The following is a 13,274-nucleotide window of genomic DNA, read 5'->3' as shown; positions in this document are numbered from 1 at the left end:
GTTGACACATTTTCCACGATGATTCCTGTTGTGTTTCTGTCTCTGAGTGTAGTAACGTTTAAACCAGTGCACCAGCAACAGAGATACGAGTATTTTGTTGCACGGTATGCAGTTGGCACAAAGCAATGTGATTAGCAGGAATAAACTGGATTCGAAAAGTTTTACTCCCTTGAAATTCCCCAAATTTAAAGCCGCGTACATACATGGTGACCAAGTCGCAGAACACGAGTCGCGGGACCAGGTTTCAGTGCCATTCCACGATAGTTTTCTTGTGTTGCGAGACTATCACGTTACAGAAGTCGCAAGTCTCAGGCTCCCAATCGAATCGGTGAACATGCGGCAGCAATGTTTCACGACTTTTTGTAGTCAGTATGTTTTCCGAGTCAGTTTATAGGTGCCTGCCAAGGGGACTGAAGAAAAGGTTATGATTTTCAGTCCCTGCCATGCTTTGAGATGCAGCATCCCAAGGTTATAAAAATACAAGCAAAAGGAAGGATGTTATCGTACATTTACCCAAAAAACGAAATGTGACAACCTTTACCCCTCCCCCCCCCCCCCAAAAAAACGAAATGTAACAACACATCGCGAGAAAAATACACAAATAATTAAAATCAGAATTCAGGAGGAATCAGAAGAAGCTCTGCGAGTCAGAAAAGTGGTTCTCCGAAAATGTCAGATTCGTTTGGTTACCACCAATTACAATTTTTACTGTAACGCATGGAATCAGAGAAATCGGCTATAGACTGCGATGAAGTTGATGAATATAGACAGACTTTCAGTGAGGTAAGAACATTCTAAGTTATTTCACAATTTTTACAGTACGGTATTTTTAAAAATCAAAAGTCATTATTAAAATAAAATGCAGGCTAACTGTCGATGAAAATGTACTTAACTTCAGAAAACATGACACCGAAGCAATTATGGGCTCATAAGTTACTGGATCGATGCTTCATATGGCTTGTCTTGCATTTTAAAGACACAAAACCGAATTGTGACAGCTAGTCTGACCGCGGGTTGAATGAGTTCCTTAAATGCTGTGGAATCTTTTAAAACTTTTTCTCTAAGAATATGGCAGGGCAGGCTCTTAAAATAATTTTCGTAATTCTAATTTTTCGAGAAGATTAACAGCAGCAGCAATGCCTCTCGAAAATAGGTTTCTCCTCCAGTAATGTTTACGTGTACTTTTTTTCTTTTTTAATAATATTGATTTAATTAGGTACAAATCAAACACAGAGAGAGCAATTTCTAGGGACATCGTGATTTGATTTTCGTATCGCAACTGACTCCGAAGGTGTGAATGTGCGACTTTTTTTTGCCAGATGTGTATGTGCTACAAAGATTTTCGCGTATACTTATATCAAAACACGTATTCCACAAACTTCTGATCTGTACGGGACATATACACTTACAGAAAAGAAACATAACTAAGTAAATGTAATAATACTAAATGTAATACAGTGTGAATCACGTAAAACTGGAAACGCAAATAATGCGGAAATGGAAAATGCTATTGATGTGCGGTTTTCACAAAATGGATTAGTAATCAGGGGCTCATATTGTTAGCCAAGAAACAGATCGTAATAATATTTAGAAAGTGTGCTTTTTGTGCAAACATACACTTTTTAAATGGATCAATGTCTCTTGACTTAACAAACTAAAAGTACTGCAAACGAGAATTTCAGTGGTGAGTTTGTTGTGGGAGTCTGGAGCGAGTCGTTTACGAAGTAACGTATTTTGAAAAGTTTTTGCACGGACACTTGTTTCTGCAATTCAGCTGGCGTAGTTGCTAGGTACGATTGTTATGTTTGCTTAATTGTGCTTGTGTGTTACTTGAGTGCACTAAAACTTGTTAGTCAGTGACAGCCCAAGAAGTAGGTCGTGAGTGGACAATGTTCTTTGCAGAAAAAGCCGTTATACTCATGGTGTATGGAGAGTATAGGATGAATGCAGTCCGTTTTAGTACGGGGTATGGGCGAGATATTCCAAAAGACATCAAACATCTCGTCAACTATTTTTCAACCTCTTCAATCAGTTACGTGAAAGTGATAGTGTAACACCTAGACAACGTAACAGAAGGAAACGAGTGACGACAGAAGGGGGGGGGGGGGCAATTAATGTTTTTGCTGCTGTTGCAGTTGATACGCATGTTAGCTCCCGCTCAATCGCACGAGGAAGTGGCATGAGACAGGCGAGTGCCCTACACATCTCCATCGACTTATGTTACACCCCTATCACATCTCTGTCCATTAAGAGGTGCATGGGATAGATTATGAGAATAGTGTTAACTTCTGTGCATAGGCATTAAGACCAGATACTCCAGGTTATCACCTATCTTGTTTAGTAATGAAGCTACATTTACCAACGATGGCCAAGTAAATCACTGAAACACGCACTATTCGTCTGTTGACAATCCTCGGTGGCTTCGACAGGGGGAACGTCAGTGTATATGGAGTGTAAACGCGTTGTGTAGGACAGTGAGCCATCAGCTCATGGGCCCGTTTTTCAAAGAAGGAACACTGAACGCTCACAAATATCGCAGCCTCTGACAGAACATCTTCCACGGCTGCTAGAAGATGTTACTCTGCAGACTAGGGGGAACCTGTGGTACCAACATGATGGCTATCCAGCCTACATTGCACGAAGTTCTACAGCATGTCTTCATGAACTGTTTCCAAATCGTTGTATTGGACGCAGAGGACCCGCACCTTGGCCGGCCCGTTCACCGGATCTGATGCCTGAAGACTTTTTTTGTGGGGAAAGCTGAAAGACTCTGTCTGCAAGGACTTAGTAACTACACCCGATGATACGCAACAATGTATTACTGGAGCCTGCTCGGATAACTCCACTGGAATGGTAGGACGTGTGCAGCAGTCGTTCTATACCAACTGGAAGGGTGTATTGCCGCTGCCGATGGTAATTTTGAACATAACCTCTGATGGTCAATTGTCTCGACACGTCATAGTCCACACACTGACGTTCTAATTTACCCCAATTTTAATCCGTTAGTGTCAATTGGCAGTGTTCTATTTTCAAAAGTGTATGTTTGCACTACAAATACCATTTCTAAGTATTATTACAATCTGTTTATTGGCTAACAATACAAGCTCGTGACTGCCAACCTATTCCCTGAAGAACCCACGTCAACAGCATTTTACATTTCCGCAACATTTGCAGTGCAAGTTGTAGGTGATCCATCCTGCATAATGCCGAGTCGGTTTATAACGCTATAAAACAAAACTGCCGTTACCCATGCTATGGGACTCTGCGGAGCCACGAAACGACTAGATTCCAAAGATGGTCTTCCCTATATATCGTCCTATCTGGTTGTCACTTGAAAGTTGATGTCATTATACTGGAATGCCACTGTAAATTTCAAAGTCAAGATGCCTGAAGTAGATATGTGCAGCTCCAGCTGGCTATTCGCAGCCAGTAGCGAGAGAGCGGTGCCGTACAGCATTCTCCCGTGGCCGCTTGTTTATACTGGGGAAACCGCTGACTGGCGGAAACATGCGGCGCGCTGTACTGGGTTCAACGCCAACCAGACCGTCGGCAGCTTACAGCTTTCGTGCCTGTTCATGTAGCTGGACGATTATTTAGCCCAGTAGCCTCTCCTGTTTCCTGCTGTTGCATCGCAGTTCAAACGCACAGACTTCTTGAAAGTTGGTGGCTCGGCCACAGTCCAGGCGAAGTTTCGCTGTTGTTAATGTACCGTGTGGCTACAGTTGCATAGAACGTCCGTCTTCAGGTAAGCGAGTGCTAAGCGGTCCGCCCAAAGCGCTGTTCTCACAGAGAAGTTGGTAAACGCCTCCGTCGTGCAGAACATCTACATCTACAGCTATATCTACAGGAATACTCCGTCTGGCAGGGAGTTAATCGAACCACCTTCAGATTATTTCTGTACCGTTCTGCTCTCGGAAAACACACAGGAAAAACATGCACTCAAATCTTTCCGTACGGGCTCTGGTCTCTCTTATTTTACTTCAATGATCATTTCTCCCTATGTATGTTAGCGTCAACAAAATACAGGGTGTCCATAATTAAAATTCCAGTGTCAAAATGTGCTAGAAATAGAACCATTTTTCACAACGACGTCAGCTTCAAACAGCATATTATTGGCGGAGGAGGAAACGTCATGGAACAAAAAAAATTAACGAAAATTTTTCCAATAGATGGCGCTGTAATCGTCTTAACTAAAATGGGGTCGGCTACAACTGAGAGACAAATCGCAATTTCCACGGCTGTGGTTTGAGTTACACATTCCACCATCTGTACTCTTCGATGTACGTTACTGCACACGTTCGGTAAACAACTGTGGCACTGTTAGTTAGATAATCCCATCCACTACGGCAAAGTCGTACCAAATCGGATGGGAAATATATTTTCTTTTTACTGTCCTGAGGTCAAAAACAGCATAAAAAACAAAGTCACATCGTTTTACATCGTGGAACTTAGGCAAGACTTGTTCAATATGGTGTCCACCGTTTTCTGCCACAAGCTGAAATCGGGAAAGAGGATGTTCCAAAACAGATCGGAGTGTCTCGGGGCTCACTTCGAGAATGCGTTGCGCAATACGTGCCTCCAATTCGTAACTGGAGCACTAACGTCACAGCCAGAAGTCACACGGATTAAGATCAGGTGATCTGAGCGGTTGGTTGTAGAGAAATGACGGCTGCTAATTCCAGCATTTCTGAAATGCATCTGCAGCAGCCGATGCACTGGCTGTGCAATGTGGGGATGAGCATAAAAATGATCTTACCCTAATATCCACGCTGTTCAAAGGTTGTAATGACGTCGGAGCACGAAAGACTCTCATAACGTTTACCATTGATGGTACAGGTATCGACGACTCATCTCCTCGTAAAAATATGACCATACCATAAAAGATGCTGTGAACCCGTACCACACAGTCATGAAGTGGTATCATTGTGGATTTTACGTTGTCCATATTCTGCAGTTTTGCGTATTGACGCGTCCTTGGAGATGCAAATGGGCTTCGTTTGCCCACAGAATGTTCCATGGTCGTTCATTGTCCGCTTCCATAAGAGCAAGAAATTCGGCGGTATACATTTTTCTTGCTGGTAGGTCACCAGGAAGTAACTCCTCACCGTGGGTGATTTTTTATGGATAGCAATCCAGGATGTTTCGTATAATTTTATACACGGTCCTTGCAGGCATGTCCAACGTTCAGACAGTCCGCTGTGAACTGCATGTTTTCCCATCACCGCTCGTCCGCTCCTGCAGTGTTGTGCCCACATCTTCGACATACGTTGGATCGGCCGCTTCCTACCCTCTGCCACGCTGCACGTCAACAGGACCTGTTTTTTAAATTTTGTAATCATTTTCCTCAGGTTCTTAGTAGACATTTTACCAGTGCTTGTTTTCGTGCCCTTGGGTGTCCGTAACTTCTGCAGGGCTACTGGTGCACAGTCATCGTTCTTGCAAAAGAGCTTTACCAGCAGCGCGCGATCCTTCGTGGAGACAATGATGTAAGGCGTCTCGGCCGCCAACTGAGGAACAGCCGTGTGCCGCACGTTTGTTGGTATGCATATTCTCATGCTTACAATGTCATCTGTTGGCCAAATTTTCATCAATTTTTTTTGGTAACATGACATTTCTCCCTGCATCAATAATATGCTGTTCAAATTTACTGTGGTTCTCTTTCTACAGCGTTTTTAAACCGCAACTTTAACTATAGACACTCTGTATTTTCGTATTCGGAAGAAAAAACTTCCATGAAAAGATCTCGCCGCAACGAAAAACGCCATTGTCTACTTATTGCCGCCCCAACGCTCTCCACCCTATTCCGCCATAGCAGAAAACGAACTGCCCTTATCTGAACTTTTTCGATGCCCTTCAGTTCTGTTTGTTACGGATAGCATACTGCGTTGCACCACTCCAGAGGAGGCCAACAAGCGTGTTGTCAGCAGTCTCTTTTGCGGACCCGTTGTATATTCTAAGTCTTCTGTCAATAAAACGTTGTCTTTGGTTCGCCTTTCGCACAACATGTGATCTTTACAATTTAAGTTATTCGCAATTGTAATCCCTAAGTATTTAATGGAATTGACAACTTTTAAATTTGTATGGATTATCGTGTAAACGAAATTTAACGGATTCCCTTTAGAACTCGTGTGGGTAACCTGACACTCTTCGCTATTGAGAGTCAATTGTCACTTTTCGCACCTTACAATTATCTTGTCTAAATCATTTTGCAATTTGTTTCGATCTTCTGATGACTTTAGCCAACGGTAAATGACAGCATCGTCTCCAAAACATCTATGATGACTGCTCAGATTATCTGCTAAATTATCTATGTAGATCAAGGACAGCAGATGGCCCCTAACACATCCTTGGGGAACGCCAGATATGCTCGATGACTTCCCGTCGATTAATACGAAATGTGACCTCTCTAACACGAAATTACGAGAAGAGCCGCGCATTTTGATCAGAATCAGTTTGTGAGGACTGGTATCAAAAGCGTTCTGGAAATCTAGAAATATAGAATCAAGTTAAGATCCACTGTCGATAGCACTCATTACTTCGTGTGAATAAAGGTCGAGGTGCATTTCACAACAAAAATATTTTCTGACTCCACGCAGTGCGTCAAGAGATCGTTTTCTTCCATGTAGTTCATAATGTTCAAACGTAGTATATGTTCCAAAATCCTGCCTCATATCGACGTTAGTAATACTGTAATTCAGTGGATTGCTGCGTTTCCTTTCTTGAGTATTGTTGTGACCTGCGCAACTTCCCAATCTTCAGGTATGCATCTTCGGTCGAACAATCGGATGTATATGATGGTTAAGTATGAAGCTATTGTATCAGCCTACTCTGAAAGGGACGTGACTGGTATAGAATCTGGACCAGAAGACTTATCTTTATTAATTTACTGGAGCTGCTTCTCTACGCCGAGAATGTCTATTTCTAAGTTACTCAGCTTGGCAGCTGTTCTTAATGGGAATTCTGTGATATTTACTTCCTCTTCTTTGGTGAAGGAATTTCGGAAAACTGTTTTTGATAACTTCGCGTTAGTGGCTCTGTCATTGGTAACATAACCATTGCTGTCGAGCAGTGAAGGTATTTATTATGTCTTTCCGCTGGTGTGCTTTACATACGACCAAAATCTCTTTGGGTTGCCTGCCAGATTTCGAGACAGAGTTTCGTTGTGGAAACTATTGAAAGAGTCTAACATTGATCTCCGCGCTAATATTCGAGGTTCAGTAAAACATCGCTAATCTTGCAGAATATGTGTTCTTTTAAATTTAGCATGCTGTGCAACAGTGTTTTGACCTTTTTGCGTATCATTGGGGATTACTTCGACTTCTTATTAACTTGCTATAAATCTCTCAGCTGACGTCGATGCTATATCTCTTAATTTAAGCCACTTCTGGTGCATGCTTACACAGATTGGAAGTAGTGGAGACTGTCTCTTAGATAAGCGTCAAGTGAACATTTACAGAATTCTTCGTGGTCTTCAATAGGTGTTGCATCTCCCAGGCGCTCTGATATTTTTGCTTAATTTGAATGGACACTGATTGCCTACACATGTTGCAGTCTTCCAAAGAGGCCATCGCAAGTGCAATAGACGTCTTATTACGGGGATCTGTCCCTTGAGAATTGTCTGTCCAAGGGAGTGAGTGGTACGCACGACACGCTGTACTTCAGTACCCACCGTCTTTCAGGGCTTCCAGGCCTCCTATGCGCCCAACATGAAAATAATCAACAATAGCCCGGGTTTTGGGATCAATAATGCCGAGTCATATCGGTTAGCTATCGACTTCTGAAAAGCCATCTGTTGATAGCTCAAAATACTGTTCCACTGTTGTCGCCAAAAAGTTGATCCCTTTATCCTAAATGGTTGTATTATTTACTATTGGCTGATAACACGCATGTTTCGTCAGCTGCCTCATTCTTTGTATAAGTACATCCTCTTCTTGAAGAAAATTCCGAGAAGATAATGCTGTTTTCGCTATATTACAGATCTTGTCTGTTAACTACACTGATATTTCGTGTACATATGAGAAATAAAATTTCTATATCTTCCTTCTTAAATAATTTGATCTTCCATGTCCTAGAAAGTTTAGAAAAAATGTATTGCTTGTTTTGTAAGATTAACATTATTATGAATTACAATGTGTTGCATAATCATCCAGAAAGTTGTTTATAACTCTACTTATAACATAAAAATTTTAATGATGGTTTCAGAAAGCAACTGCTGAAGAAGCGGATGTCCAAAGGGCCATACAAGATCCTCCTGACGCCCTCGGATTTCGTATTCCCTCAGGTCGCGGACAGTCTGCGGGTAAGTAGTCGCAATACTTGACCGTAAAGTAGAGGAATTACGGAATAAGTATGTAGCAGATACTAAGAACCCAAAGTAAGAATGCAGAAACGAACTGTGCGATGAAGCCTTACAGACAGTGGAGAATGACCGCTGATAGTCCCTCACTCCATGGCAGTAATAAACGAATCTCGGTCTGGTATAAATTTTCAACCGTCAGAGTAGATGAAAAACATCGTGGTAACTGAGTTACTGAACTGATAGCTTTGGTTTCAATGTTTACGTAGATATTAACGTCCATGGGTTTGTGGTAAAATGCTGCCCTCCACCAGATTCGTCCCTCTAGTGGATCTGTTCCCACTATGGTTGCCAGGTTTTGTAAAATAAGAGGTAGACTCTTTATTTGTTTATAAAAATACTTTCAAAACTGAAATACACATACACAAGAAAGGTGAACACCGTTGGTGCGTGCTCTGCTGTGCGTCACGAGATTTCGGCGTGGCCCTCCATTTGGTCGCTGTTGTCATTCATACATACACTGCGGCTGCCAGACGGCGTACATTGGCCTCCCCTTCCAGTCCAGTGATCTGGAGCCCTTTCACTGACTGGCGCAACGGCTCGTGGTTTGAATAAATTGTTAGTACAACTGAAGCGGAGCTCTCTTTTTAAATTAATTAATACCCTCAATTTCTTCACTTTATTTCAGCGAAATTAATTCTGGTGAACTATGTCACCATACCTTTTCTAACACATGCCACTTTCGTATTGATAGAAGTTCTACACTGACGGAAATGGTAACTGTCACACCACGGAGCGCCGATGCGTATTTATCAAACTTTGTGGAGACGTTCATCGTACGATGTGTATCAAATTATTTAATTTTCGTGCCATTCAGAAATTACGTCCATTACTAGCGTCGGTATAAGGTGTATGTCAATACTTGTTTGCGTTCGTTGTGACAAGGAAGAAAGCAGCCTTCGAATGGCATCCTGAGGAATTTGTTCCTATGCCTGAAACAGACGCTTTGTCGGGTCGCGATGATTTGCAGGCTGGGGCCTGGTATGAAAGTATACGTCTTCGTGACACATGCAAGGTATGTTCTGTGGGTGACAAATCAGGAGTCATGCAGGTCATTCAAGGATCTGCGCATTTCTCAAGACGTCTGTGTTAGGAACTGCCGTGTAGGGTTTGCATTATCCTCTTGAAATGTGTCATTTAGTAGTCTGTTCATGAAGGTTATGTCATTAAGGAATGCCGCTATTGACTATTAATGGCGAACACACGACCTCCATTCAACAATTACCCAATCAGTCGTGCTGCCAAATCCAGTATTTCCCTACAGCATGATTCCAGGAGCTGCAGAGGTGCTGGTCTGGAGAGTCGCTGCTTCCTGTAACGTTTCACAGGCAGTCCGTGGACAAGTTGGCGTTGATCTGACCGCCACGAACAGAAGCGAGTCTCGTCGAGGAACGAATGCCACTCAGTTTTCTACTTGATTCTGGCTCTACACCATACAATCTCTAGCCTGTGACGTGCTATCATCTTTAGGTGACGCATGGCAACTCGACCTCTGAAGCCAGCTTCCAGTAATTTGTTCCCGACGGCTTGTGGTGATTATTCTGCCTCCAACTTCTGCCCGGATTTGTCATCCGTCTATTCGTAAGTGTCAGTTGAGTAATGCGGAAGGACCCGTTGTCCTGAGGTCATCTCGTCACCAATCGTCCTGCATTCATTCTATTACTGCCAATTATTTGTCATTGTCAGTATGGTGGTACCATATCGCTCATGTCAATGATTCGACCTTCCTCAGAGTATGAAAGGCGCCGATAGGGTGCTCATGCACGTCTTTTGGCCTTGCCTTGTTGTGAAATCCAGCTGAAGACTTCTGTCAACGATAGGCACACCTTACAGCCACTATGTCCTCACACCATTCTTCACCTCTAGAAATGGCATTTTTGTACACTGAAATACTGAATGAACATCAGCTCGCATAAACATTACATTTCAACAAACGTATCCCATAGGCGTAGAACTACTGGAGTACCAGTTTGGCAGCCGGCTGCTATGTCCGAGCGGTTCTAGGCGCTTCAGTCCGGAACCGCGCTGCTGGTACGGTCGCAGGCTGGAATCCTACCTCGGGCATGGATGTGTGTGATGTCCTTAGGTTAGTTAGGTTTAAGTTGTTCTAAGTCTAGGGGACCTATGACCTCAGATGTTAAATCCCATAGTGCTTAGAACTATTTTTGAACCAATTTGTCAGCGTTCGGTAAAGCTGTTCATGGTGCAATCTCTTTCAATTTCAGAGAGTGCGTATCACGTTATAATCATTTATTGTCATAAAAGTTGTCTGGACTAGGGCTGTCATCTTCGGTTACAATTTATAAATCACTGTTAAAAATAGAGGAAATCATTCCATCGTTACTAAAGAAACAATGAAATAACATCCCCCTTATATCAATTCAGATCTTCCAGAGCCGTTAACAGGGTGTTTACTTATTGCCACTCTGAGACGAACGGGATGTCTGGTGTAGATGTGGTTCTCTGCAGTTTTCAAATACTGAAAAATATGTAATATTTATAAAAGCTTCCAAAAGGGAATACGCTTATTTATTGGTGGACTTGTACCGGTCGCACATCCTATCGTCAACGGCGTCTTTTACATAATGATATTTAACAGGGAACTCCTTGAGTTCCAGGTCGTAAGTTCAATCTTTAGTAAGGCCCATCTGAAAGTGTTGCGTTAACAGTGCTGCTAATAACTCGCCACGTGCATCAGGAGGCCGACAGAAAATGATTGTCTGGGAGGTGCAGGAATCAACCATCTATGGGATGTACGTATTATATTTCACAAAATGGACAATGTCGACATTCATAAAATATAGAATGAAAAATGGCGGGCTACAGTGATTACAAAGGTTCGCACCATCAAGTTCGAAGGGAAATCCTTGGGAGCTACAAACTGTGCAGGACGTTTAATTAGGTATTCACTCTCAAGGAATGCAATAGAATCATATTGGTGCAACGGGGTGATGAGAACTGATGAATCGTGATGGCATGCAAGCGAATGCGAAAGAGTCTGTCCTGGATCTTATAGTAAAATTGGCTATCCTTTAAGGCGTAGCTGTAGATAGTGCGATAATACTTTTCATAGGCACGGAAAAAACAAACATCCAGATCCTGAATTTGTCGAGCGGTTCCAGATGATATGAACTGCAATGTCACACACTTTTCTGGAGGCATAGTTTGGTCTAAGGGGGTATAATTTTATATGCAGACCAGGAATCAATCAAAAGCAAGTTATTTTCACCAGCTATTAGCCAAAAGTAGTACTCATACCACATCTGCAGATCTCTTAGGCCCATTTCCCTGCTCTTGCTTGCTTTGACGTAAATATTCCCTCCTGCCCTTGCAAGATCGCGCATACAAGAAAGAATCGTTGGGGGCAGAGCACCTCTAAGTTTTCGCAGCACAGTAAATAACTTTCCAGCCAGAATGAGATTTCCACTCTGCACCGGAGTGTGCGCTGATATGAAACTTCCTGGCAGATTAAAACTGTGTGCCGGATCGAGACTCGAACTCGGGACCTTTGTGTTTAGCGGGCAAGTGCTCTAACAACTGGTCTACCCAAGCACGACTCACGCCCCGCTCACAGCGTTACTTCTGCCACTATCTCGTCTCCTACCTTCCAAACTTTTCAGAAGCTCTCCTGCGAACCCTACAGAATTAGCACTCCTGAAAGAAAGGATATTACGGAGACATGGCTTAGCCACAGCCTGGGTGATGTTTCCAGAATGAGATTTTCACTCTGTAGCGGAGTGTGTGCTGATATGAAGGTAGGAGACGAGATACTGGCAGAAGTAAAGCTGTGAGGACGGGGCGTGAGTCGTGCTTGGGTACCTCAGTTGGTAGAGCACTTGTCCGCGAAAGGCAAAGGTCCCGAGTTCGAGTCTCGGTCCGGCACACAGTTTTAATCTGCCAGGAAGTTTCAACTTTCCAGCCAATTTACCATCAAAAGAGTGTGTGAAATCTTATGGGAGTTAAACGCTAAGGTCATCAGTCCCTGAGCTTACACACTACTTATCCTAAATTATCCTAAGGACACACACACACACCCATGCCCGGGGGAGGACTCGAACCACCGACGGTGGGAGCCGCGCATCTAGAATAACAGTTGGCATGATGGTAGCAAGTCTTGGTACAACGATCGTGGTGCTTCTAGTTTCCAGTGTTCCTTTCATATGCGCTTCCTCTTCAAATCCCGAGTGGTCGGACTTGTAAACACATTCCTTATTGAACGATGGGTAAGTTCATCACCTCTACGAATTTTCGGTCCGATTCCACGTTTTGCTGTGCATCGTCAAGTTGACACTACGTTTGAAATTTCTTTACCTTACATCTTCAAGTTCTGTAGTAGTGATTGAAGTTATTCAAACATCCACTGCTTCCCTTGAAATCACTGTAATCTACGTCGCGGGCTATTTGACGTTCATGATATAGTAGGTGCCCACCATGCACACTCTGTAAATTGTATCTCGCACTCTTGAAACGCGCAAACACTGGTTTTTACAGCATGTGTGCCTTGTCCTCCCTCGAACATCTATAGTTTTCCTTATGCACTATACGGTCGTAATGCTGCGGAGTTATTCAAAATCTGTTCATATTTGATTTTCTATGCTGCGGATGACCTTCTATGTACGTAACCATGCCCAGTACCCGCTCCTTGGACAACGGTTGTTCTTTACTACTCTTCACTGAAGACGGGATTTCTCGCTCCCAGTGCGACAAGGTGACGAACTAGTGGCTCGACACCTGTTTCAGTATCATATTCATTTATTAAGCACGTATCGTCATCAGTATACTCCTCATGTTCATTGTCCACACATTCCACTGACTTACCTTACAGAAACCCTAATCTTTCATCTGCAACTTGTTTCTCACTCTGCGAAATTACTTCGTTTCCTTTATGACGAAATGTCAACTTCGGCAGCCAATATTG

General features: G+C 43.0%; 1 protein-coding gene across 1 annotated transcript in view; it reads left to right on the top strand.

Annotated features, from left to right (window-relative positions):
- The window catches only part of LOC126335775 (retinal guanylyl cyclase 2), a gene marked incomplete at its 5' end in the record, with an annotated part of 576,657 nt that overhangs the window by 138,109 nt on the left and 425,274 nt on the right, over positions 1-13,274 (top strand). The window contains one exon of the mRNA XM_049999236.1: positions 8,203-8,299. Coding sequence (XP_049855193.1) covers positions 8,203-8,299 — 97 coding nt within the window. The remainder of the gene's footprint in view (positions 1-8,202; positions 8,300-13,274) is intronic.

The sequence above is a fragment of the Schistocerca gregaria genome, chromosome 2, assembly GCF_023897955.1.
Source record: "Schistocerca gregaria isolate iqSchGreg1 chromosome 2, iqSchGreg1.2, whole genome shotgun sequence".
In the NCBI taxonomy this organism is placed as follows: Eukaryota; Metazoa; Arthropoda; class Insecta; order Orthoptera; family Acrididae; genus Schistocerca; species Schistocerca gregaria.
The sequence above is the reverse complement of the archived record's forward strand: the minus strand, read 5'-3'. Positions and strand labels throughout refer to the sequence as shown.